At 45.9% G+C, this 24,506-nt stretch overlaps 2 protein-coding genes across 4 annotated transcripts in view; one reads left to right on the forward strand and one right to left on the reverse strand.

The window, feature by feature from the left end:
- Nucleotides 1-24,506, forward strand: part of LOC144483143 (uncharacterized) — a 40,893-nt gene that overhangs the window by 12,185 nt on the left and 4,202 nt on the right. The window contains exons 2-3 of one of the 3 annotated variants that reach the window (XM_078201936.1): nt 3,187-4,080; nt 13,321-13,573. The exons of 1 other annotated variant lie outside the window; for it this stretch is intronic. In XM_078201936.1, coding sequence (XP_078058062.1) covers nt 3,187-4,080; nt 13,321-13,528 — 1,102 coding nt within the window. In that variant the 3' untranslated portion in view covers nt 13,529-13,573. Of the gene's footprint in view, nt 1-971; nt 1,077-2,898; nt 4,680-13,320; nt 13,574-24,506 lie in introns of those variants that run through there. One more of the 3 variants, XM_078201932.1, reaches the window with a different exon arrangement.
- Nucleotides 19,015-24,506, reverse strand: part of LOC144483173 (uncharacterized) — a 950,558-nt gene continuing 945,066 nt past the window's right edge. The window contains 2 exon segments of the mRNA XM_078201968.1: nt 19,015-19,414; nt 19,416-19,559. Coding sequence (XP_078058094.1) covers nt 19,015-19,414; nt 19,416-19,559 — 544 coding nt within the window.

Below are 24,506 nucleotides of genomic sequence, written 5' to 3' on the forward strand. Positions count from 1 at the left end.
TAGAGATACCCTGAGGTTGTGAAAGGCACTATATAAATAAAAATTCTTCCAACTGCAGCCCACTTGCTGTGGTTATCAGCAAATTCCTTTACACACAAAGAAGAAGAATGGCCTCTCCCAGTGTGAACCCGCTGGTGTCGCAACATGTTTGAAAATTGAGTGAATCCCTTTTCACACAGGGGGCAGGTGAATGGCCTCACACCAGTGTGACAGTATCGATGAATTTCCCGATCAGAGAGATAATAGAATCCCTTCCCGGTATCCATCCCCATATTGTCCACATGGACTCTCCCTGTTTTGGTTACACTTTTGCCTTCCCATATCAATCGATTGAATCCAGATGTGCATTGTCTCCAGATAGGAGACAATACGCATCTCTTTAACCTGTCTTAATGCTCTCTCCACTCACATTGTTTGTACCTTAAAGACTTGATTAGTTGTAAGTATTCGCATTCCAACCATTATTCTGTAAATTGAGTCTGTGTCTTTATATGCCCTGTTTGTGAACAGAATTCCCACTCACCTGAAGAAGGAGTTTAAGGCTACGAAAGCTTGTGGCTTTTGCTACCAAATAAACCTGTTGGACTTTAACCTGGTGTTGTTAAACTTCTTGCTCTTTCTGTACTACAGGGTTTCTTTGATTATCCAATCTTTTGGTCATCTGTGCTAATATATCCTGATGTATCTGGATGTTCCTGTGAAATGCAGTGGGATGATTTCTGATGTTAAGGATTTTAAATAAATAGAAGTTGTTGTTGACTGGAACCCTGACCTCCTGCTTTACAACAACCCATTGATTTCAATCTCTGAGGCTTTGCTCCTGCGGCTTTGCAGCCTGAGCCAAGCATCGGCACTGCGCATGCTCCAGCTTACAATGCCCTGGGAGTGATTGACGGCGGCTCTGGACCAATAGAAAGAGAGGGCAGGGCTGGGGGACCGAGCAAGAGAGGCTGGTCCTCCAGCCAATCGGAGTGAACGAGGGGCGGGTCTAGACCCGAACACTCCTGTTGTGACTGAGAACATGCGCAGTGCCGATGAGAACTCACGATCGAGGCGGTTGTGGAAATTCTCAGCCGGTGAGATACCGTGGGATGGGTCGTGAGGGAGGGATGGAGCCGGCGGGTAGGTTTGGAGGCCTCATAAACATCCCGTGTAGGCCGAAGCTCCGATGCGGCGTTTGTAGCGGCGGAAGCTGCTCAGGCTTTTCTCCGAGACAGGCCCGTGTGAACAGCCGCCATATTTACTGGGGACGGTGCGCGGTTTGGCGCATGCGCAATGAAGGAGTGCTCGGAGGTTCCAGACGTCACAATGGAATGGGTGAGAATTCCAGAGCTGAGATTGGGGGAGTCGGGCGATGGCTCTGAGGTGGAAGAACAAAGAACAGTACAGCACAGGAACAGGCCCTTCGGCCCTCCAAGCCTGTGCTGACCATGATGGCCTCACTAAACTTAAAAAAAACCTTCCGTCCTTACTCGGTCTGTATCTCTCTATTCCCTCCCTATTCATTATCCATCCAGATGCCTCTTAAATGTTGCTAGTGTGTGTTTCCACCACAGAACATTGAATACAGGAGCTGGGACGTCTTGTTGAAGTTGTACAAGACATTGGTAAGGCCACGCTTGGAATACTGTGTGCAGTTCCGGTCACCCTATTATAGAAAGGATATTATTAAACTAGAAAGAGTGCAGAAAAGATTTACTAGGATACTACCAGGGCTTGATGGTTTGGGTTATAAGGAGAGGCTGCATAGACTGGGACTTTATTCCCTGGAGCGTAGGAGGCTGAGGGGTGATCTTAGAGAGGTCTATAAAATAATGAGGGGCACAGATCAGCTAGATAGTCAATATCGTTTCCCAAAGGTAGGGGAGTCTAAAACTAGAGGGCATAGGTTTGAGGGGAGAGATACAAAAGTGTCCAGAGGGGCAATCTTTTCACACACAGGGTTGGGAGTGTCTGGAACAAGCTGCCAGAGGTAGTAGAGGCGGGTACAATTTTATCTTTTAAAAAGCATTCAGTTAGTTACATGGGTAAGATGGTGCAGAGGGATATGGGCCAAATATGAGCAATTGGGATTGGTTTAGGGGTTTTAAAAAAAGGGCGGCATGGACAAGTTGGGCCGAAGGGCCTGTTTCCATGCTGTAAATCTCTATGACTCGATGACCTCCTTTAGTAGCGCCTTCCAGACACCCACCACTCTCTGCATGAAAATCTTCCTCATTCACATCTCCTTGAAACTTTCCCTCTCTCACCTTGAACCTCTGTCTCCATGGAAGTAGGCAGCCTTGATGATGATCTGAATATGTGGTTGGAAGCTCAACCTGGGGTGATATATTTCACTACAGTTGTGAACAGCCTGGATCTGCCTCTTTCAGTTGCCAGGAGGAGGGATAGAGTTGCTGGCGAGGGAGTGGAATTTGCAGTGGGGACTGAACACAATGGGTTCAGTCTTCCCAGTAGTTATATAAAAAAAAGTTCATGTTCTTTTAGTACAGGATTTCAGACAAGTCAGCATGATGTGTAAGTTGTAGGGGAACTTGGAGTTGATGGGGTTCCTTTCTAACCTACTACCCTGGTCCTTGGTCATGGAGGTTGAGGGTTTGGGAGATTCTGTCAAAGTTCTTGTTGAGTTGTAGATGTATAAAATCCCTCTCCTTCACCCCGGCTCTCTCCTATTTTTCTTTGTCTCCTCCCACAGTGTCCACAGTCTTGTGTAGATCCAGACTGGGTGGCAGGTTTCATTCCTTGAGAACATTGGGGAACCAGTTGGATTTTTATGACAAGCCAGCAATGCCGGCCCCACAAATTCCCAGATTCATTCAGCTCAATTTCACAAGCTACCTTTGTCTTTTTGTGGGTTCTCTCTCACTCCCTTTTTTCCGTTTTAAATCAATTTCACAGGGTTTTAGAAAAGGATTTGGAGTTTGGAAACTGAAACCAAACATCATATCAGAATCTGATGGAGGCGGCCAATTTATTGTAACCTGAATATCATTGCATTTTGAACATGGAAGAAAAATGCACCATTCACAGTGGAGAGAAACCATACATGTGTTCTGTGTGTGGACAAGACTTCAACTTATCATCTGGTCTTTCAGAACATAATTGCAGTCATAACAGAGATTTAGCATGTGGGGACTGTGGGAAAGGATTCGATTTCTCATCCCAACTGGAGATTCATCGGTGCAGTCACACTGGAGAGAAGCCATTCACCTGCTCCGAGTGTGGGAAGGGATTCAATAGGCCATCCCACCTAGCAAGACATCAGCAAATTCACACTGGGGAGAAACCATTCACGTGCTCTGAGTGTGGGAAGGGATTCAATAGACCCTCCCACCTGGCAATGCACCAGCGAGTTCACACTGGGGAGAAACCGTTCACCTGCTCCCAGTGTGGGAAGGGATTTGCTGACTCATCCAATCTGCTGAGACACGAGCGAGTTCACACTGGGGAGAGGCCGTTCACCTGCTCCAGATGTGGGAAGGGATTCACTAACCAATCTTATCTGCTGACACACCAGCGAGTTCACACTGGGGAGAGGCCTTTCATCTGTTCCCAGTGTGGGAAAGGATTCGCTCAGTTATCCACTCTGCTGTTACACCAGCGGGTTCACACTGGGGAGAGACCATTTACCTGCTCTCAGTGTGGGAAGGGATTCACTCGCTCAGCCAAACTGCTGATACACCAGCGAGATCACACTGGGGAGAGGCCGTACACTTGCTCTGTGTGTGGGAAGGGATTCACTCAGTCATCCAACCTGCTGATACACCAACGAGTTCACACTGGGGAGAAGCCATTCACCTGCTCCCATTGTGGGAAGGGATTCAATAGGCCATCCCACCTAGCAATGCACCAGCGAATTCACTCTGGGGAGAAACCGTTCACCTGCTCCCAGTGTGGGAAGGGGTTTGCTGACTCTGCCAATTTACTGAGACACGAGCAACTTCACACTGGGGAGAGACCGTTCACTTGCTCCCGGTGTGGGAACGGATTCATTAACCAATCTTACCTGCTGATACACCAGCGAATTCACACTGGGGAGAGACCATTCACCTGCTCTCAGTGTGGGAAGGGATTCACTCAGTCATCCCATCTGCTGACACACCAGCGTATTCACACTGAGGAGAGACCTTTCATCTGCTCCCAGTGTGGGAAGGGATTCAGTACGCCATCCCACCTAGCAAGGCACCAGCAAATTCACACTAGGGAGAAGCCGTCACCTGCTCCCAGTGTGGAAAGGGATTTGTCACCTCAGCCAATCTGCTGAGCCACCAGCGAATTCACAAGGAACTATTGTGGTTGGAATTTTCCTGTTAATATTCAGATTGAATCATGTTCATTTTGGCCTGTTTCTGCTGAATTGAAAAAAAACTCCAGCTCTGTTATAGATGTTAATATAATTGGTCTTATAAAGGGAGGATCTGGGGTCAGGAAGCTCACACAAAACATCAAATCAGCATTGGATGGAGCTGCACAATTTATAGTAAATTGAAAAGCAGGGAACTTTGAACACGGAAGGAAACAGCACCATTCACAACTACAGTCACATTCGGGAGAAACCGTGGAAATCTAGAGACTGTGAGGAGACATTTCAGTTACCCGTTTGACCTTTTTATCATTTCCTAATGCAGTGCATTTCTTATTTACTAGATTAGGATCATAATAAATGTAGCTACGCTGTATCTTTCAATCAGAGTCATCACGGCACTGAAGGAATACATTCGTTTTCTCAAACCCATTTGATTCTCTGTGGACCAGTAACACAGGCTATGAAAACATCACACTATTCACAGCTGGGAGAAACTGTACACGTGTTGTGTGTGTGGGTGGAAAAGGATGAGTGGTGTCCCAAGGGTAAGGTGTTGGATTGGGGGAAGGCTAACTTTAGTGGGATTAGGCAGAAATTGGCAGCTCTTGATTGGGAGAGGCTGTTTGAGGGTAAATCCACATCTGGCATGTGGGAGTCTTTTAAGGAACAGTTGTTAGGGCTACAGGACAGGCATGTGCCTGTAAAAAAGGATAGGAAGGGTAGGATTCGAGAACCGTGGATAACCAGGGAAATTGAGGGACTGGTCAAAATGAAAAGAGAGGCGTATGTTAGGTCCAGGCAGCTAAAAACGGAGGGAGCTCTGGAGGAGTACAAAGAAAGTAGGAAAGAACTCAAACGGGGAATTAGAAGGGCAAAAAGGGGTCACGAAATGTTCTTGGCAGACAGGATTAAGGAGAATCCCAAGGCATTTTATTCATACGTTAGGAACAAAAGGGTTGTCAGGGAAAAAAATCAGACCTCTCAGGGACAAAAGTGGGGAATTATGCTTGGAGCCCAAAGAAGTAGGGGAGATCCGAAATGAATACTTTGCGTCGGTATTCACAAAGGAGAGGGATGTGTTGACTGGGAGTGTCTCGGAGGGGAGTGCTGAACCGTTGGAGAAAATCTCCATTACAAGGGAGGAAGTGTTAGGTTTGTTAGAGAATATAAAGACTGACAAATCCCCAGGGCCTGATGGAATCTACCAAGGCTGCTCAGGGAGACGAGAGATGAAATCGCTGGGCCTCTGACGCAAATCTTTGTCTCGTCACTGGACACAGGTGAGGTCCCAGAGGAGTGGAGGATAGCTAATGTGGTCCCGTTATTTAAGAAGGGTAGGAAGGATAACCTGGGTAATTATAGGCTGGTGAGCTTGACGTCCCTGGTGGGGAAGTTGTCGGAGAAGATTCTTAGAGATAGGATGTATGCGCATTTAGAAAGGAATAAACTCATTAACGATAGTCAGCATGGTTTTGTGAGAGGGAGGTCATGCCTCACTAACCTGGTGGAGTTATTTGAAGAAGTGACCAGAATGGTTGACGAGGGAAGGGCCGTGGATGTCATCTATATGGACTTTAGTAAAGCGTTTGACAAAGTCCCTCATGGTAGGCTGGTGAAAAAGGTTGGATCTCATGGCATAAATGGGGAGGTGGCTAGATGGGTGGAGAACTGGCTTGGTCACATAAACGATCTGGAAGAAGGTGTAACTGGGGTGATCAGTAAGTTTGCGGACGACACAAAATTGGCAGGACTTGCAGATAGTGAGGAGCATTGTCAGAAGCTACAGAAGGATATAGATAGGCTGGAAATTTGGGCAAAGAAATGGCAGATGGAGTTCAATCCTGATCAATGCGAAGTGTTGCATTTTGGTAGAAATAATGTAGGGAGGAGCTATACGATAAATGGCAGAACCATAAAGGGTGTAGATACGCAGAGGGACCTGTGTGTGCAAGTCCACAGATCCTTGAAGGTGACGTCACAGGTGGAGAAGGTGGTGAAGAAGGCATATGGCATGCTTGCCTTTATAGGACGGGGCATCGAGTATAAAAGTTGGGGTCTGATGTTGCAGATGTATAGAACGTTGGTTCGGCCGCATTTGGAATACTGCGTCCAGTTCTGGTCGCCACACTACCAGAAGGGACGTGGAGGCTTTGGAGAGAGTACAGAGGAGGTTTACCAGGATGTTGCCTGGTATGGAGGGGCTTAGTTATGAGGAGAGATTGGGTAAACTGGGGTTGTTCTCCCTGGAAAGACGGAGGATGAGGGGAGACTTAATAGAGGTGTATAAAATTTTGAAAGGCATAAATAGGGTGAACGGTGGGAAGCTTTTCCCCAGGTCGGTGGTGACGTTCACGAGGGGTCATAGGTTCAAGGTGAAGGGAGGGAGGTTTAACACAGATATCAGAAGGACATATTTTACACAGAGGGTGGTGGGGGCCTGGAATGCGCTGCCAGGCAAGGTGGTGGAGGCGGACACACTGGGAACGTTTAAGACTTATCTCGATAGCCATATGAATGGAGTGGGAATGGAGGGATACAAAAGAATGGTCTAGTTTGGACCAGGGAGCGGCATGGTCTTGGAGGGCCGAAGGGCCTGTTCCTGTGCTGTATTGTTCTTTGTTCTTTGTCTCAGATTACTACAGCAGATATGCATTGTTCTGACTCGAGCAGCCGGGCTGTGGAATTAATTGGATAGATCTTCCAGAGAGCCTGCAGAGACATAATGGGCCAAATGGTTTCTATTTATGCTGTATCATTCTCTAAAAGAGTGAATATTCAGTATCAGGGACAGAGAGAAGAACCAGTGACTGTGCGATTGAACCCAGCCAGAATCAGCACCATAAAGGGAGGAGTGAGAGGGGAAACGGTAAAAAGCTTTGAAACCATTGCATGGTCCTGCAGCAGAACTTTGAGAAATAGAGCACAGCAGATCCCCAAATCTCAATATTTCATTAATTTACCTCAATGTTATTTTGAATTAACTGTATGAAGTTTCAATGGCGGTTATTGCCCAGCATTCGTTGCGGGTGTGAAAGTGCCCTATTCACGCCACAGGAGCCCAGTACGCAGGCGCAGCGCTGTATCTGGGGCATGCGCAGTGTCACTTTGCTCGGAGCCCCGCGACGCTTGTTTCAAGGGGTGAGAATCGGTGGGGCGGAGGGAGGAATGGAGCCGGGAGTTGGGGTGGGGAGGGAGCAGAGGCTTCATAAACATCTGCTGTAGGGCGCGAGGCCTGAATAAGAGCCTTCCGGTCCCGGGTTTGCAGGTCCGGGGATTTTATCCGGGATCAGGCCCGGTGCCGCGGCCGCCATCTTTGTTTAGCGGGGAGCAGAGCGCATGCGCGGCCAGTGGGCGGAGCTTCAGGATTTGGGTGACCAGGAGAGACAATGTTTGAGTCATTGACTGACAGGCCGGGTTCATGGATGCTGCCTTTCACCTTCTCAATTTGGAGCAGCGGCCCGTCGTCTTTTATACACTTTAATCATACAGACATTAGCGGTTACTTCGTCATTAGCTTTGGGTGCTTACCTGTATTTAGCCAATTGTCCTCCCCTTGCAATAATTGACCTCCAATCACATTCCTTCAAAAACAACCGTTAACAAAAGCCCACAAGTTTCGGTTCCGCTTTATCTTAAGCTAAGCTGACCATCTGGATCTCGCGGTCTGGTTTTTTTTGTCTGTTCCGTATTTTTTATACAATAACAAGCTGTAGCTCAAAGGTTAGTTCGTTATTTAGTCAGCAACAGAATGATCTTTGTTAACCACAGGATAAGTGCTGGGTGCAGCCGGTCCTGTAGTCACGTACGCATTAACTTTCAAAGGTCACAGTCTTAATTTCACTCCAACAATCACATCTCATTTATCTAAAATCCAATGAGCACAGATGCACCCTGCCTAACCTTTCCTCATAAAACAGACCCCTTCATGCCCGAAATCAGCTCATGAACCTTGTCTGAATAGCTTCCAATGTAAGTATATTCCATCTTAAGTAATCTTATGCTAGAAAACAGGAGGGGAGAATGTTATGGATTTATATTCAGGGCGGACAAATGACTGTTGGGGGTGACACAGTGGTTAGCACTTCTGTCTCATAGCGCCAGAGACCCGGTTCAATTCCAGCCTCGGGTGATTGTCTGTATGAGTTTGCACATTCCCCCTCTGTCTGTGTGGGTTTCCTCTGGGTGCTCTGGTTTCCTCCCACACTCCAAAGAGTGGGTTGATCGACCATGCTAAATTGTCCCTTTGTGTCCCAAGATGAGGGGGAAGGAAAGGATTAGTGATGTACGTACATCAGGTTTCAGGTATAGGGCCTGAGTAAAGGTGATCTGTTAGAAACTTGGTGCCGACTCGATGGGCTAAAAGGCCTCCTTCTGCACTGCAGAGATTCTGTGATTTTGGAATCTCCTTTTACAGATGGTTAGAAGAAGAGGATTTTTACAGCAATCTCAAACCCCCCCAAAAATGTGTATTTCTTAATTTCAAGCCACAATTAACACATGACTCTTGTAATCTCCTTTTGCAGGGAGTTAGAATATTTGAACATTGCAATTTTTCTCTGATTCCAGTGCTTCTGACATCTTTCCAGCCGCAGGTTTTAAATTAGAAAACAGTGAAATTGTTTCAGAGGTGAGTATTGTTGAACATTTACCTATAATTTTGAATTTTCGTGCTGTGCTCTGTTATCTGTACTCTGGTTCCACGTCTCTGGGCTGGTGTGACTCCATTACTGTAGATCTGAATCCATGTCCATCCATTGCTTTGTTTCACCCCTGCCCTCCCTGATCACCTCTCTGTCATTGTCAGTTCAGAGAAGGATCTGCAGGCTGATACCTGGGATGAAGGTGTTGTTTTGGGAGGAAAGTTTGGGCCTGTACTGACTGGAGTTTAGAGGTGATCATAGTATTGACATCACATTGTGAGGTAGTGATTAGTATAGATGAAGAGAGGATGTTTCCAATGTTGGGGATTCCAGAATTAGTCGGCAGATTGTCAAAATAAAGGCTCCCCCATTTCTGATGGCGAGGAGGAGAAATGTCTTCCCTCAGAGGGCCGTTAGTCTTTGCAATTCTCTTCCCCAGAGAGCAGTGGAGGCTGCATCATTAAATATACTCAAAACACAGAGATTTTTGATCGAAAAGGGAGTCAAGGGTGACAGGAAGAAAAGTGGAGTTAAGATCACAATCAGATCAGCCATGATCTTGATGGGGAGACGATGGCCTTGTGGTATTATTGCTGGACTATTAATTCAGAAACTCAGCTAATGTTCTGGGGACCCGGGTTTGAATCCTGCCATAGAATCATAGAATCCCTACAGTACAGAAGGAGGCCATTCAGCCCATCTGCACCGACAACAATCCCGCCCCACAGCAGCTGGTGGAATTTGAATTCAATTAAAAATATCTGGAATTAAGAAATTACTGATGACCATGTAACCCTTTCGATTCACGAATGTCCTTCAGGGAATGAAATCTGCCATCCTTAATTGGTCTGGCCTTCATGTGACTCCAAAGCCACAACAATGTGGTTGACTCTCAACTGCCCTCCAAGGGCTACTAGGGATGGGGAATAAATGCTGGCCAGCCAGCAACATCCATGTCCCATGAATGAATTAAAAAAATTCAATTGAACAGCTTGGTGGGCTGAATTTCTAACTATTTCTTATGATCTGTCAGGAACATGAAATGGTGAGTGTCGATCAGCATTAATTAGCACCTTCAGGAGAATTGGGTAGTTTATATTATAGAACTCATAGAAACCCTACAGTGCAGAAAGAGGCCATTCAGCCCATCGAGTCTGCACCGACCACAATCCCACCCAGGCCCTACCCCCACATATTTACCCGCTAATCCACGCATCTCAGAACTCTAAGGGGAAATTTTTAACCGGGCCAATCAACCTAACCCGCACATCTTTGGACTGTGGGAGGAAACCGGAGCACCCGGAGGAAACCCACGCAGACACGAGGAGAATGTGCAAACTCCACACAGACAGTGACCCAATCGAACCCGGGACCCTGGAGCTGTGAAGCAGCAGTGCTAACCACTGTGCTACCGTGCCGCCCCTAAAGTTTAAAGTTTATTTATTAGTCACAAGTAAGGCTTATATTAACACTGCAATTTCTCTTAAAGACATTGACATCCTTTGCTCCCTCAGCTTGACACATTGATTTGTCTGGCTAAAAAGTCCCTTTCCTAATGTTCACAATTAAAGGGCTGGTTTCCTGAGGAGATGGCTGACATTTAAAAGGACAATAAATTAACACAGGACAGAGATATGCCTCGTGTTGTTATATTGTAGATTTGATATATTATTTATGGTTCTGTAACAAAGTACATTTATTATTATTTCTCGTTTTGTAATGTAACACTGAAGCTATGTTATATATTTCCACTCATCGAGTCATTACAGCGCAGAAGGAGTCCATTCAGTAACTCGAATCCATGCCGACTCTCTGTAGAACAATCCAGTCAGTCCCATTCCCTTTCTATATCCCCTTTCCCCTGCAACTTTATTTCCTTCATGTGCCCATCTAATTTCTGAAATATATTAAAGGGGACGGTAAACTAATATCGGACAGAGACGTGTCTGATGTTGGGTTGTTTTTTATTCATCCTTGGGCCACGGGCATTGCAGGCTGGGCCAGCATTTATCACCCATCCCTAATTGCCCTTGAAGTGAATGGCTCGCTAGGCCATTTCAGAAGCTGGTTGAGAGTCAACCACATTGCTGTGGCTCTGGAGTCACATGTAGGCCAGGCTGGGTAAGGACGGCAGATTTCCTTCCCTAAAGCACATTAATGAACCAGATGGGTTTCTTTGGTCAATCGACAATGGTTTCATGGTCATCAGTAGATTCTTAATTCTAGATTTTGTTTTTAAATTCAAATTCCACCATCTGCCGTGGCAGGATTCGAACCTGGGTCCCCAGAACATTAGCTGAGTTTCTGGATTAATAGTCTGGCGATAATACCACGAGGCTATCCACTCCCCTGTTGTTATATGGCACAGATTAGATATATTATTTATAGCTCTGTAATAAAATACACTTATTATATCTGGCTGTGTAATTTTGGACTGCAGCTATATTATATATTTCCAACAATCTCTTCCCTCAGAGAATTGTTAGTATCTAGATTTCTCTTCCATAGGGACCAGTGGAGGGATTGAATATATTCAAGGATGAGTTAGACAGTTTTTGAATGACAAGGGAGTCAATAATTATTGGGAACAGGCTGGAAAATGGAGAGAAAGCTCAGATGAGGAAGGATTTCTTCACTCAAGGATGTGGTGATGTTTTGGATTCTCTACCCCAGAGGACTATAGAGCCTCAGTCATCAAGAATTTTCAAGAGAGGGATTGATAGGTTTCTAGATATTGAAGATATCGATGGATATGGGGGACAGTGTGGGGAAAATAATGCAGAGGTAGATCAACCAATAATCTCAATGAATGGTTGAGCAGACTCCATGGGCCGAATGCTGACTGCAGCTCCTATTTGTTATGGTCTCTGTGTCCAGGACAGGAAGCAGTGAGCATGGATCTGTCAATCAGCCTCAATCAGCACCTTCAGGAGAATTGGGAGGGTGAATATTAGATACAGCAGAGTGAGAATGGAGGGAGAGTGTGTGGGATGGAGATTTACAGCTTTTGGGGAATGGGAGAGGAAAGAACGTTCATTAGAATCATAGAATTGCTGCATCTTATCAACCGTCCCTGAGCTTTCACAATGAATCTCTCTTCTCAAGACACCCTTATCTCTGACTTGTCTGTACTGCCGGCAGTCTCACAAAGCAGCTGCCTGTGTGCTGATACGGGAGGCCCTGCTCGGCAAGTTTAATGCTCCATGACTGTGTCTTTAATGAACGCTCCATAGAAACTAGAAATGGAGATTTGAATTTCGATCGTATTCTGAATTGCGATGTTTTTTTCTAAATTGACTTACAGGATATTAGACAAGGAGAAATCAGACAGAAATCTCCAACACCACCTCTCGATCTGACAGAGTGACTCGATTTCTTGGGACCTGAATATCATTGGCCTTTGAATCTAACAGGAGAAATGTTTGTTTGGCCTCTTGGCTTCAAAAGATTGTAAACATCGCTGTGATTAGAAATGCACTGAGATACACAGACCCGAGTGAGAGTGTTCCAGTGCACTGAGTGTGGAAAGAGCTTTAACCAGTTACACAGCCTGAAAATACATCGCAGCATTCACAGCGGTGGAGAGACTGTACCCGTGTTCTGTGTGAGATTTAACTGATTGTTTAACCTGGAGAGTCACAAGGACACCCGCACCATGGAGAAACCATGGAAATGTGGGGACTGTGGGAAGGGATTCATATCCCCATCTCAGCTGGAAATTCATCAACGCAGTCACACTGGGGAGAGACCATTCACCTGCTCTGTGTGTGGGAAGGGATTCACTCAGTTATCCAGCCTGCAGAAACACAATCTCACTCACACCAATGAGAGACCATTTAAATGCTATGACTGTGGGAGTGGTTTTAAAACCTCTCAGGATCTGGTGTCCCACCAGCGCATTCACACTGAGGACAGACCGTTCAGCTGCTCTCACTGCACAAAGAAATTTAGAACTTCATCCAACCTGCAGATACACCAGCGAGTTCACACTGGGGAGAGACCGTTCACCTGCTCTGTGTGTGGGAAGGGATTCACTCAGTCATCCAGCCTGAAGACACACCGAGTCATTCATACCAATGAGAGACCCTTTAAATGCTGTGACTGTGGGAATGGCTTCAAAAGCTCTCAGAAACTGATCGTCCACCAGCGCATTCACACTGAGGAGAGGCCGTTCAGCTGCTCTCACTGCTCAAAGAGATTTAGAATATCTTCAGCATTGCTGAACCATCAGCGAGTTCACACCAGGGAGAGACCATTCACCTGCTTGGTGTGTGCGAAAGGATTCACTCAGTTATCCAGCCTCCGCAGACACAACATCACTCACACCCAGGAGAGACCCTTTAAATGTTCTGACTGTGGGAGTGGCTTCAAAAGCTCTCATGAACTGATTACCCACCAGCGCATTCACACTGGGGAGAGACCGTTCAGCTGCTCTGACTGTGGGAAGGGATTCGCTCAGTCATGCAACCTACGGGTACATCAGCGAGTTCACACTGGGCAGAGGCTGGTCACCTGCTCTGTGTGTGGGAAGGGATTCACTCGGTCAGAAAACTTGGTGAAACACCAGCGAGTTCACAAGTGATTACAGTTCTGGGATTATTCTTGTGAATCTTTCTTGACCCTTCTCCAGTGCCTTTATTTCCTTTTTCTAAATGGAGATCACTAATAGAACGTAGAACAGTACAGCACAGGAACAGACCCTTCAGCCCACGATATTGGGTCGAACATGATGCCAAATTAAACTTATCCATTCTGCCTGCCCTTGGTCCATATTCCTTGCATATTTATGTGTTTATCTAAACGCCCCTATCGTATCTGCCTCCACCACCTGTGCTGCAGCGTGTTCCAGACACGACCACTCTCTGTGTAAAGGAAAAACTTGCCCCTCACATCTCTTTTGAACTTTCCCCCTCTCTCCTGAAGTGCATGCCCCCTAGTATTAGAAATTTTAACTCTGGGGAAAAAGATTCTGACTGTCAACCCTATCTCTGTCCCTCATAATTTTATAGACTTCAATCAGCTCTACCCTCAATGGTCACCCTTGTCAGCTCCTCAATAGAATCGATCAAGTTAGAAAGATGTTGACATTGCTGCCAGTGTAGTCTGGTGATGAAAATATAGACTGGTTCAGTGAAATGTCGGTAACAGGTTGAATTGATATCTAATGAGGACTTTAGCAAGGGAGGTGTTGCATAAGGTTAAATCTCATGGGATCCAGGGTGAAGTAGCTAAATGGATACAAAATTGGCTGGATGATAGAAGACAGGGGGTGGTTATAGAGGGTTGTTTTTCAAACTGGAGGCCTGTGACCAGTGGTGCACCACAGGGATCAATGCTGAGCCTACTCTTATTTGTCATTTATAATAATGATTTGGATGAGAATATAGGAGGCATGGTTAGTAAGTTTGCAGATGACACCAAGATTGGTGGCACAGTGGACAGTGAAGAAGGTTATCTCAGATTGCAACGGGATCTTGATCAATTGGGCTAGTGGCCTGATGAATGGCAAATGCAGTTTAATTTAGATAAATGCGAGGTGATGCATTTTGGTAGACTGAATCAGGGCAGGACTTACTTAGTTAATGGCAGGGTGTTGGAGAGAGCTATAAAACAAAGAGATCTAGAGGTACATGTTCATAGTTCCTTGAAAGTGGAGTCACAGGTGGACAGAGTGGTGAAGAAGGCATTCAGCATGCTTGGTTTCATCGGTCAGAACATTGAATACAGGAGTTGGGACGTCTTGTTGAAGTTGTACAAGACATTGGTAAGGCCACACTTGAAATACTGTATACAGTTCTGGTCACCCGATTATAGAAAGGATATTATTAAACTAGAAAGAGTGCAGAAAAGATTTACTAGCATGCTACCAGGCCTTGATGGTTTAAGGTATAAGGAGAGGCTGGATAGACTGGGTGTTTTTTCCCTGGAGCGTAAGAGACTTGGGGGTGATCTTATAGAGGTCTAAGTAAAGTAACGTTTATTTATTAGTCACAAGTGGGCTTACATTAATACTGCAATGAAGTTATTGTGAAAATCCCCTAATCGCTGCACCGCGGCACCTGTTCGGGTACACTGAATGAGAATTTAGCCTTGTGGGAGGAAACTGGAGAACCCGGAGGAAACCTACGCAGACACGGGGAGAATGTGCAAACTCCACACAGACAGAGGGCATAGGTTTAAAGTGAGAGGGGAGAGATACAAAAGGGTCCAGAGGGGCAATTTTTTCACAGAGGGTGGTGGGTGTCTAGAACGATTGCCCTTGAATGGAGTGACTTGCTCAGCCATTTCAGAGGGGCAGTTAAGATTCACCCACATCGCTGTGTGGGTCTGGATTCACATGTAGGCCAGACCGGGTAAGGATGGCAGATTTCCTTCCCTAATAGGGAGCATTAATAGGGTGAACTGGATGGGTTTTTACAACAATCGATGACAATTTCATGGTCACCGTTACTGAGACTAACTTTATATAATTCCAGATTGATTCACTGAATTCAAATCCCACCAGCTGCCTGACCCCAGATCCTTTGCTGGTCTCTGCATTACTCGGCCAGCGACATTCCCACCACCTCCCCCTGAATGGAATATTTCACACAACCCCTTCGTTAAACGGGAAGGAGAAAAGAGAGGCTTTGACCTTTGGATGACCTCATCACCAACTACAGAAACCTTAAAGCTGACCATTCTGTAAAAGTTTAAAAACTTTATTTTTATAAAACACAGAGTAAGAAGCAGGTGAAAAGTAACGATGGACGTTGTGACTGACATCAGAAACATTGATTGACCGGATAAACACTCACTACATCACAGAGCGATCCTCAACCATTAAAGAATTGACCCACAATAAGGAATGAGAGAGCCTTATAAAAAGGGGCAGGAGTTTACACAGAGAGGTGACACCCACAGCTGCTCAGGATGATGGAATTCAGTTCAGGAAGGGGATAAAGTGAGAAGATTTTGCGATTCAAGGCAGAAGTATTGAACAATCTGGAATCAGTGCTTCTCGAGCTTGCTGACCAGCCGAACACATCAATTAATCTCATCATAAAAACTCCCAGTGTAAATAACATGGATTTGACTGACAAATGTTGAAGTGTTGGTTTAGAGCCACAAGTTTTGACTTCCCATTTGAGCCTGGGGCACCTTTCTGTCTCTGTTGCTCGTGTCAATGACAGCCAGGCGACGGAGCTGAGGGCTGAATTTAGCTGCGAATAACAGGCCTGCATGGCAGTTGGGAAACTGCCCTGGGCGTTGCACTAATAGAGAGACAGGAAGGCGCTGGAGGACTGACTGGGAAATGGGCCTCCAACCAATCGGGGCTTGGGAGGGGGGTGACCGAGGCTGATGGTGACGTGACCCCCGGGGTTCAGTGTCCCTGTGTCCAAAGCGGGGAGTCACAGGAACAGGGGACAGAGGAGCTGAAGAGAAACCATTTGTGTCCAGAACATTGTGAACATCCTTTTACTCTGGTTGTCTTTGATCCTCAAGTCATTTTCTGTTTGTTTTAACCATGTTCTGTTTCATCAATAAACTTTTATCAGTAAAATTATTTGATTGTTCTGGACTTTTCCTGATGAGATTGATGCACTTTAGGGAAAGTGGGTGAGAGGGGTTGGCAGGCTCTTTAAGAGAAAGTGAGTCCCTCTAAGGTAATTGGCAAAGGAACCAGAGGGGGAGATGGGATTTTATTTTTGACTCAGCGATGTTAGAAAATGGAGTTCAGGGAGTCAATTAACCCTTTCTCCCCTTTTCTCAAACTCTGAAATGATTGCCAGTGATAACCCTTATTGGTGACAGTGGTTAGATTTTATTCAGTATCAATAAGAGCCGACACAGACTAATGTCTGAGCAGTCGTATCAAAGTGCAGCAGCATTACCATTACACTCTGGGTAGAAGCAGCATCTCCACGGAAATGCTCCCTGCTCTGCCCCAGATGCCATGGCACCAGTCAATGCAATATGTAAAACCTCGACAAATCTCTGTGCTCGGGAATCCCTTCTTATACTTTTTTACATCACAAAGTCTATGGAGACTGATTTAACACAATCATTGCTCAGCTAACACGTGAACGGACCAATTACAAAACCTGTCATTGAACCATCTGTACCTGCCCAAGCCATGTCAAACTCTCAAACAATTGTCTTCCCACACTCCGTCCCTGGTACAGGGAGTCAGCATTCCCATGCCAAGCAGTGAAAACATGGTGGTCGTGACACCCAGGTGTCATCTAGGATTCAAGGCACTCCTGTATTCTCTGTCCTCTGGGAGCTGTTTATCTCCCTGTTCCCACAGAGCAAGTCGCCTGTTCTCAGCTCTGCTGGATTTCTGCTGAAGTTTGACCCCTTTTACACCTTTCGGATCAATAAAACATTTGGTTAATGAAGATCCAAACCACAATTTCCCATCCTGTCACCTGCCAACCATCCTTACTCAGAGCGTAATCACAACAGGAATAAAAACAGGAGAAGTGTAACAATCAAATTCAAAATCAATGCACAGCCAGTTATAGAATCTAATATAATATTCACTCATTAGCAAGAAAACCCAAAGTAGGGGGTCCCCCAGGATTCTTACAGTCCACACCTTGAGGGGGGAGAACTCTCTCTCTGACCCCTCACTCAATTTCAATCCGTTATTTTCCAGTTCTGTTCTGGCCCTGCCTGGGGTAACATCTACTTGATCTTTCCTACTCCTGAAGGAGCACCGTGAGTTCTAGGTTACTTGTACATAAGGACAGATGCTTCAAGCAACAGATCAAGCATGGATGTAAAAGATTCTCCAGCTCTCTCTTTACCCCTATCTAAGTTGTGGACAGTTCTTACTGTGTTATTTCCCCCAAGCCCTTAATTGTCCCAATCTATAATATTATCCATTTTATTTTAATTTTCCTCACTTTGTGTCCATGTGCAGTGTGTTTAATTGGATCCTGATTGTTTTGAACTCAGTTTCTCTCTGGAGTGTGTGTCAATGCCTTGATGGAGTCACAATGTTGTCTCAATCCCGTGGCCACATTAACCATTTCATCTCCTGCAGTGTCTCAAGTAGCTGTGTGTGTTTGGGACCCGCTCTTCACTCCATCTCACCATGAATTTAGGCTTGTTATTTTTCACATGTAACGAATCACATCTGCACACTCACTCTGGTATCCCAAAATCATGTCACACATTCTTAACTCTCAGATGTGCTGATGAAAAGATCAAAGTGAGTGTCTGTCTTTCTTTCTCCCCCTGTTATGGTGCTGATATTTCATGTAGTGGCCGGGCTTTCAAACAAAGTTCATGGACAAAGTTGTAAATATCTCCCAGAGAAAGTGATCAACTTATTCATCCCATCCCATTCCAGACTTTCACTAGACTGTAGGTGGATACCAGATTGATATATTCCATTCAACCACACCCAAGGTGAGTTATTCCAATTCCTTTATTGTCCAGGACAATATATTCACAATATCTTTAAAACAGAAATTAAACATTCCCATTTGATTTCAGGGATTAACATATTCTGTTAGTTTGTTCTTTATTGTCGATGTCAGGCTGGGGTTGTTCCTCTTGGAGCAAAGGAGGTTGAGGGGAGATTTGATAGAGGTGGACAAGCTTCTGACAGGTTTAGATAAGGTGGACAAAGAAAAGCTGTTCCCATTAGTTGATGAGACAAGGACGAGGGGGGACACAGATTTAAGGTTCTGGATCAGAGGCGCGGAGGGGAGGGGGGGCGGATGTGAGGAAGAATGGTAATGACCTGGAACTCGCTGCCTACGAGGGTGGAGGAAGTGGAGACAATAAACAATTACAAAGGAAATTGGATGGGCATTGGGGGGTTTCAAACAGAAATGCTGACTAAATATCTCTGAACTTCCTAACACCCTGTCACTCTGTGATCCTTGTGAAATTTGAAACTAGGTATTCGCAACAAGACTCAAAGAGCATCAGCCCACTGGAGGCTGAGACCGGCCAGTCCAGCAGAAAGAAACCCTCTGACCCTTCCCATTGACCAACTGTGAGAATGAACAAAATGCAGTCCTGGATGTAATTGAGAGCAGAAACAATAACAGCAGAATCCAACCCCTGGAATCACTCGTGAACTTGCTGGTGTCTCAGCAGGGTGGATGAAACTCTGAATCGCTTCCCACACTGGGAGCAGGTGAATGGTCTCTCCCCAGTGTGAACTCGCTGGTGTGTCTGCAGGGTGGATAACTGAGTGAATCCCTTCCCACACTGAGAGCAGGTGAACGGTCTCTCCCCAGTGTGAACTCGCTGGTGTGTCTGCAGGTTAGATGAACAAGTGAATCCCTTCCCACACTGAGAGCAGGTGAACGGCCTCTCTCCAATGTGAACTCGCTGGTGTCTCTGCAGGCTGGATAACTGAATGAATCCCTTCCCACACTGAGAGCAGGTGAATGGCCTCTCCCCAGTGTGAACTCGCTCGTGTGTCTGCAGGTTGGATGACTGAGTGAATCCCTTCCCACACAGAGCAGGTGAATGGCCTCTCCCCAGTGTGAACTCGCTGGTGTCTCTGCAGGCTGGATAACTGAATGAATCCCTTCTCACACTGAGAGCAGGTGAATGGTCTCTCCCCAGTGTGGCCGCGCCGATGAGCTTCCAGCAGAGATGGGGCTCTGGATCGTTTCCCACAGTCCACACATTTCCATGGTTTCTCCATGGTGCAGGTGTCCTTACCTCTCTCTTGGGTGGACAATTAGTTGAAACTTCGTCCACACACAGAACAAGATTACAGTCTCTCCCCGCTGTGAATGGGGTGATATTTATTCAGACTGTGTAACTGGTTAAAGCTCTTTAGTCAGTGCATTGGAACACTCTCACTCGAGTGTGGCAGAGTGTTGATGCTTTTTCACTCACACTGACATTTCAAATCTTTTCAAATCGACAGACTGGACAATCATTTCTCCTTCTGGATTCAAAGTCCGATGATATTCAGCTCCCAAGGAATATGACTCTGTCACGTCTAGACGTGATGTTTGAGATTTCAGCCTGTGATTCCTCTTTCAATATCCTGTAAAATGAGTTTACAAAAGTCATCAGTGTCAGTACAGGATAGAAATTCAGAACAATTTCTATGGAACATTCTTTCCTCTCTCATTCCCCAAAAGCTGGAAATCTCCATCCCACACACTCTCTCCCCATTCTCAGCAGGTCTGGCAGCATCTGTATGGAGAGAAAAGAACTGATGTTTCAGAGCTTTGACAAAAGGTCATCGAGACAAGAAACATCAGCTCTTTTCTCTCCTTACAGATGCTGCCAGACCTGCTGAGATTTTCCAGCATTTTCTCTCTTGGTTTCAGATTCCAGCTTCCGCAGTAATTTGCTTTTATAAGGCTGCAGATACCTCCTCCCAAGTAACATGCGTGTGCCCAAGACATCACCACTTGTTTCCCTTATTTCTTTCGCACCCATGGTGCTCTCCGCAGTAAACACAGAGGAGAAGTATTCATTAAAAATCTCACCCATCTCCTGTGGCTCCACACACAGATGGCCATACTGATTTTTAAGGGGATCTATTCTCTCCCTAGCCACCCTTTTACTCTTAATATTGCTCTCGAACCTCTTGGAATTTTCTTTAATCTTACCTGCCAGATCCATATCAGACCCTCTTTTTGTCCTCCTGATTTCCCTCCTCAGTATTTTCTTCCACTTTTTATAGTCAGAGTGATTCACTTGTCCCCGATTGCCTAAACCCAATGTATGCTTCCTTCTTTTACCTGACCAGAGCCTCAATGTCCCTTGTCTGCCAGAGATCCTTAAATTTACCATTCTTTCCCTGCATCTTAACAGGAATATACTGCCCCTGGATTCTTGATATCACACTTTTAAAACCTCCCATTTGCCAGTCATTCCTTTCCCTTCAAACAAACTCACCTCATCGACATCTGCTGGATCCTGCCTAATGCCCACAAAAGTGGCGCTGCTCCAGTTTAGGGCCTTGACCTGTGGACCTGTCCTATCTTTTTCCAGAACTATTTTGAAACTATTGGTGCTCCCAATAGTGCTCCCTGACTGACACTTCAGTCACTTGCTCCACCTCATTTCTTAACTGTCTAATAGAAAGTGAGTCCAGGAATTGATGATGAAAAATAAGGAGCTGGGAGATGAATTGAACAAGTATTTTGCCTCGGTGTTCACAATAGAGGATACAGTTAAAACTCAGAAACAGCTGGAAATCAGAAAACAGAAGTGTGGGATGAACTCTGAAAAAGCACAATTCCCAGGGAAGTGGTCCTCAGCAAACTGTTGGAGCTGTGGGCTGATGAGTCCTCGGGTCCTGCTGGGCTTCATTCTCGGGTCCTGCTGGGCTTCATTCTCGGGTCCTGCTGGGCTTCATTCTCGGGTCTGAACAGAGGGAGATAGTTGATGTGTTGTTCAATTTTCTAAACCGTCTGTCGCCATTCCCCGCACTGCGCATGCTTCAGGTCCCGCCCCTCATTCACTCCGATTGTTGGAGGACCAGCCGCTCCCGCTCGGTCCTCCAGCCCCGCCCCCTCTTCCTATTGGTCCGGAGTTGCCGTCAATCAGTCCCCGGGCATTGTGATGTGGAGCATGCGCAGTGTCATTGCTGTCCTTGGCGCTTGTTTGTCCCGGAGAAGCGGAGTCAGCGTTAGGCGGTGGCTGGGAGGATTTGGAAACACTTTGTGGATCCGCAAACCCTTCAGAATCATTGTCAGCTCCCTGGTTTGCAGCTGCGCGGCTTCTCCCTCCCTCCCTCCCGGGAACAGGCCCAGGTTCACGGCCCCATCCTGGCTCAGCCACTGGAGGATGGTTCACATCAGAGGATGGGGGAGGGGGACAATAAATAAGAGGTTACACTTTGGCCTCAAATCAATGAGGACTCTGATCTCTGGGAAGGAAGGAAACCCTGGGAGGTGGGCGGGGAGGATTCACAAACACCCGCTGGAGGCTCCAACACCCCCAGTAAAAAGCTGCAGCTCCCGGGTTTGCAGCTTTTTCCCGGGAGGGAGTTGGGGAAGTTTTGTGGAGACAATTCCCGGCTGGTTCAGTTAGTGGTTCCTGGAGCTCAGAAACCCTGAGTTAGAATCCTGAACCCCACACTGGGTGGTTGTTTTATTAAATGCTTTTTATTTATTAATCATTAAAATATTAATTTGTTTTGAAAAATCATTTTATAGCATTTGTGAAAATGCCCATTAAAATAGCAATTCTCCCAAAGTATTTCATTGAATCCCTACAGTGCTGAAGGAGGTTATTCGGCTCATCGAGTCTGCACCAACAACAATCCCACCTAAGCCCTATTCCCATAACCCCACATATGTAACCTGCTAATCCCTCGAACCTACTCATCCCAGGACACTAAGGGGCAATTTAGCATGGCCAATGCACCTAACTGGCATATCTTTGGATGATGGGAGGAAACCGGAGCATCTGGAGAAAACCCACGCAGACATGGGGAGAACGGGCAGACTCCATATAGACAGTGACCCAAGTTGGGAATCGAACCCAGGTCCCTGGAGCTGTGAGGCAGCAGTGCTAACCACTGTGCTGCCTACATTGCTGATGAGAATTTTAATTTACTGACTTAGGAATTAATTCTTGGGAATAGTCATTCTGAAAATGACCATTAAAATGTGTTTAATTTACCCCACTTTGCCAGATTTCAGTTTGCATTTCAAAATTGAATTGAGAATGTCTGGGAGCAAATGGTAAAATGAGGTTTGAGACACCAGCTGCAATTATTTTCTGTGACTGATGATACCTTTGTGCCTGTGCAGGAGGTAATTCCCCTGCTGTTGTGGCACAAATAAAATGGAGCTTTTCCAAGGAACAGGCCCATGTTAATGGTCATCGTGGTGTTTCATTGGTGAGCAGAGCACGTGTGCCCATTGTGGTAACAACAGAGTCAGTGGGGCTGCACGTCCCCTGACTTGGAAGGAAAATAATTGACTCCTTGATTGTACTCTCAATCTGCACATGGCCTGCAGGACTGAATCCAGCTGGAGGGAGAGGGAGCTGAGCTCAGAGTGGAGTTGGGGCAATGAGTTTGATTTCAGCTCAGGGACAAGAGAGAGTGTGTGGGATGGGGATTACAGCTCAAGATAAATGAGACAGAGAAATGTTTCGTGGAAACTGAAATTGTCTGTTCTGAAGCAGTTTTTTAAAACTCTGTGCAGGGAACTAGAAGAGGAAGAGTCACAGACAGGAAACTCAAACTAAACTTCACATCAAAGTCTGACAGAGCCATTCGATTCATCATGACCTAAATATGATTGCTTTTGACAGTGGAGGGATAAATCGTTCCCTGTTTTGTCAGTGGGAGAAAATTTCAAAATTCAATGTGACAGAAAAAGAACTGAGACACACACATACACCCAAGTGAGAGTGCTTCAGTGAACTGACTGTGGATAGAGCTTTAACCAGTTACATAGCCTGAAAAACATCACACCATGGTCTGTATGTGGATGAGGCTTCAACTAATCATCCAACCTGGAGAGACAGAAGGACACCAGCACCATGGACAAACCGTGGAAATGTGAGGATTGTGGTAAAGGATTCAATTATCCAGCCCGGTTGGAAACCCATCGACACGGTCACATTGGGGCTGGGAAAATGGAGAAACCATGGAAATGTGATGATTGTGATAAAGGATTCAATTATCTGTACTTGCTGGAAAACCATAGACACAGTCACACTGGAGAGAGGCCATCTGTTCTGTGTTTGGGAAAGGATTCACTATCTCATCCCACCTGCTGTTACACCAGCAAATTCACACTGAGGAGAGGCCGTTCAGTTGCTCCACCTGTGGAAAGGGGTTCTCATGTTCATCCAACCTCAGTGCACATCAGCGAGTTCACACTGGGGAGAGATTGTTCACCTGCTCCTTGTGTGGGAAGGATTTTGCTGGGCCATCCAGTCTTTGGACACAACAGCGAATTCACACAGGATATATATAATATATATAAATGATTTGGAGGAAAATGTAACTGGATTGATAGGTAAGTTTGCGGACGACACAAAGGTTGGTGGATTTGCGGATAGCGATGAGGACCATCAGAGGATACAGCAGGATATAGACCAGTTGGAGACTTGGGTGGAGAGATGGAGTTTAATCCGGACAAATGTGAGGTAATGCAGTTTGGAAGGTCTAATACAGATAGGAAATATACAGTAAATGGCAGAACCTTTAACAATATTGATAGGCAAAGGGACCTGGGTGTACAGGAGCACAGATTACTGAAAGTGGCAATGCAGGTGGAGAAGGTCGTCAAGAAGGTATACGGCATGCTTACCTTCATCGGCTGGGGCATTGAGTTTAAAAATTGGCAAGTCATGTTGCAGCTTTATAGAACCTTAGTTAGGCCGCACGTGGAATATAGTGTTCAATTCTGGTCGCCACACTACCAGAAGGATGTGGAGGCTTTGGAGAGGGTCCAGAAAAGATTTACCAGGATGTTGCCTGGTATGGGGGGCATTAGCTATGAGGAGAGGTTGGGAAACTTGGTTTGTTCTCACTTGAGCGATGGAGGTTGAGGGGAGACCTGATAGAAGTCGACAAGATATGAGAGGCATGGAAAGAGTGGATAGTCAGAAACTTTTTC

The sequence above is a fragment of the Mustelus asterias genome, unplaced genomic scaffold (assembly GCF_964213995.1).
Source record: "Mustelus asterias unplaced genomic scaffold, sMusAst1.hap1.1 HAP1_SCAFFOLD_47, whole genome shotgun sequence".
In the NCBI taxonomy this organism is placed as follows: Eukaryota; Metazoa; Chordata; class Chondrichthyes; order Carcharhiniformes; family Triakidae; genus Mustelus; species Mustelus asterias.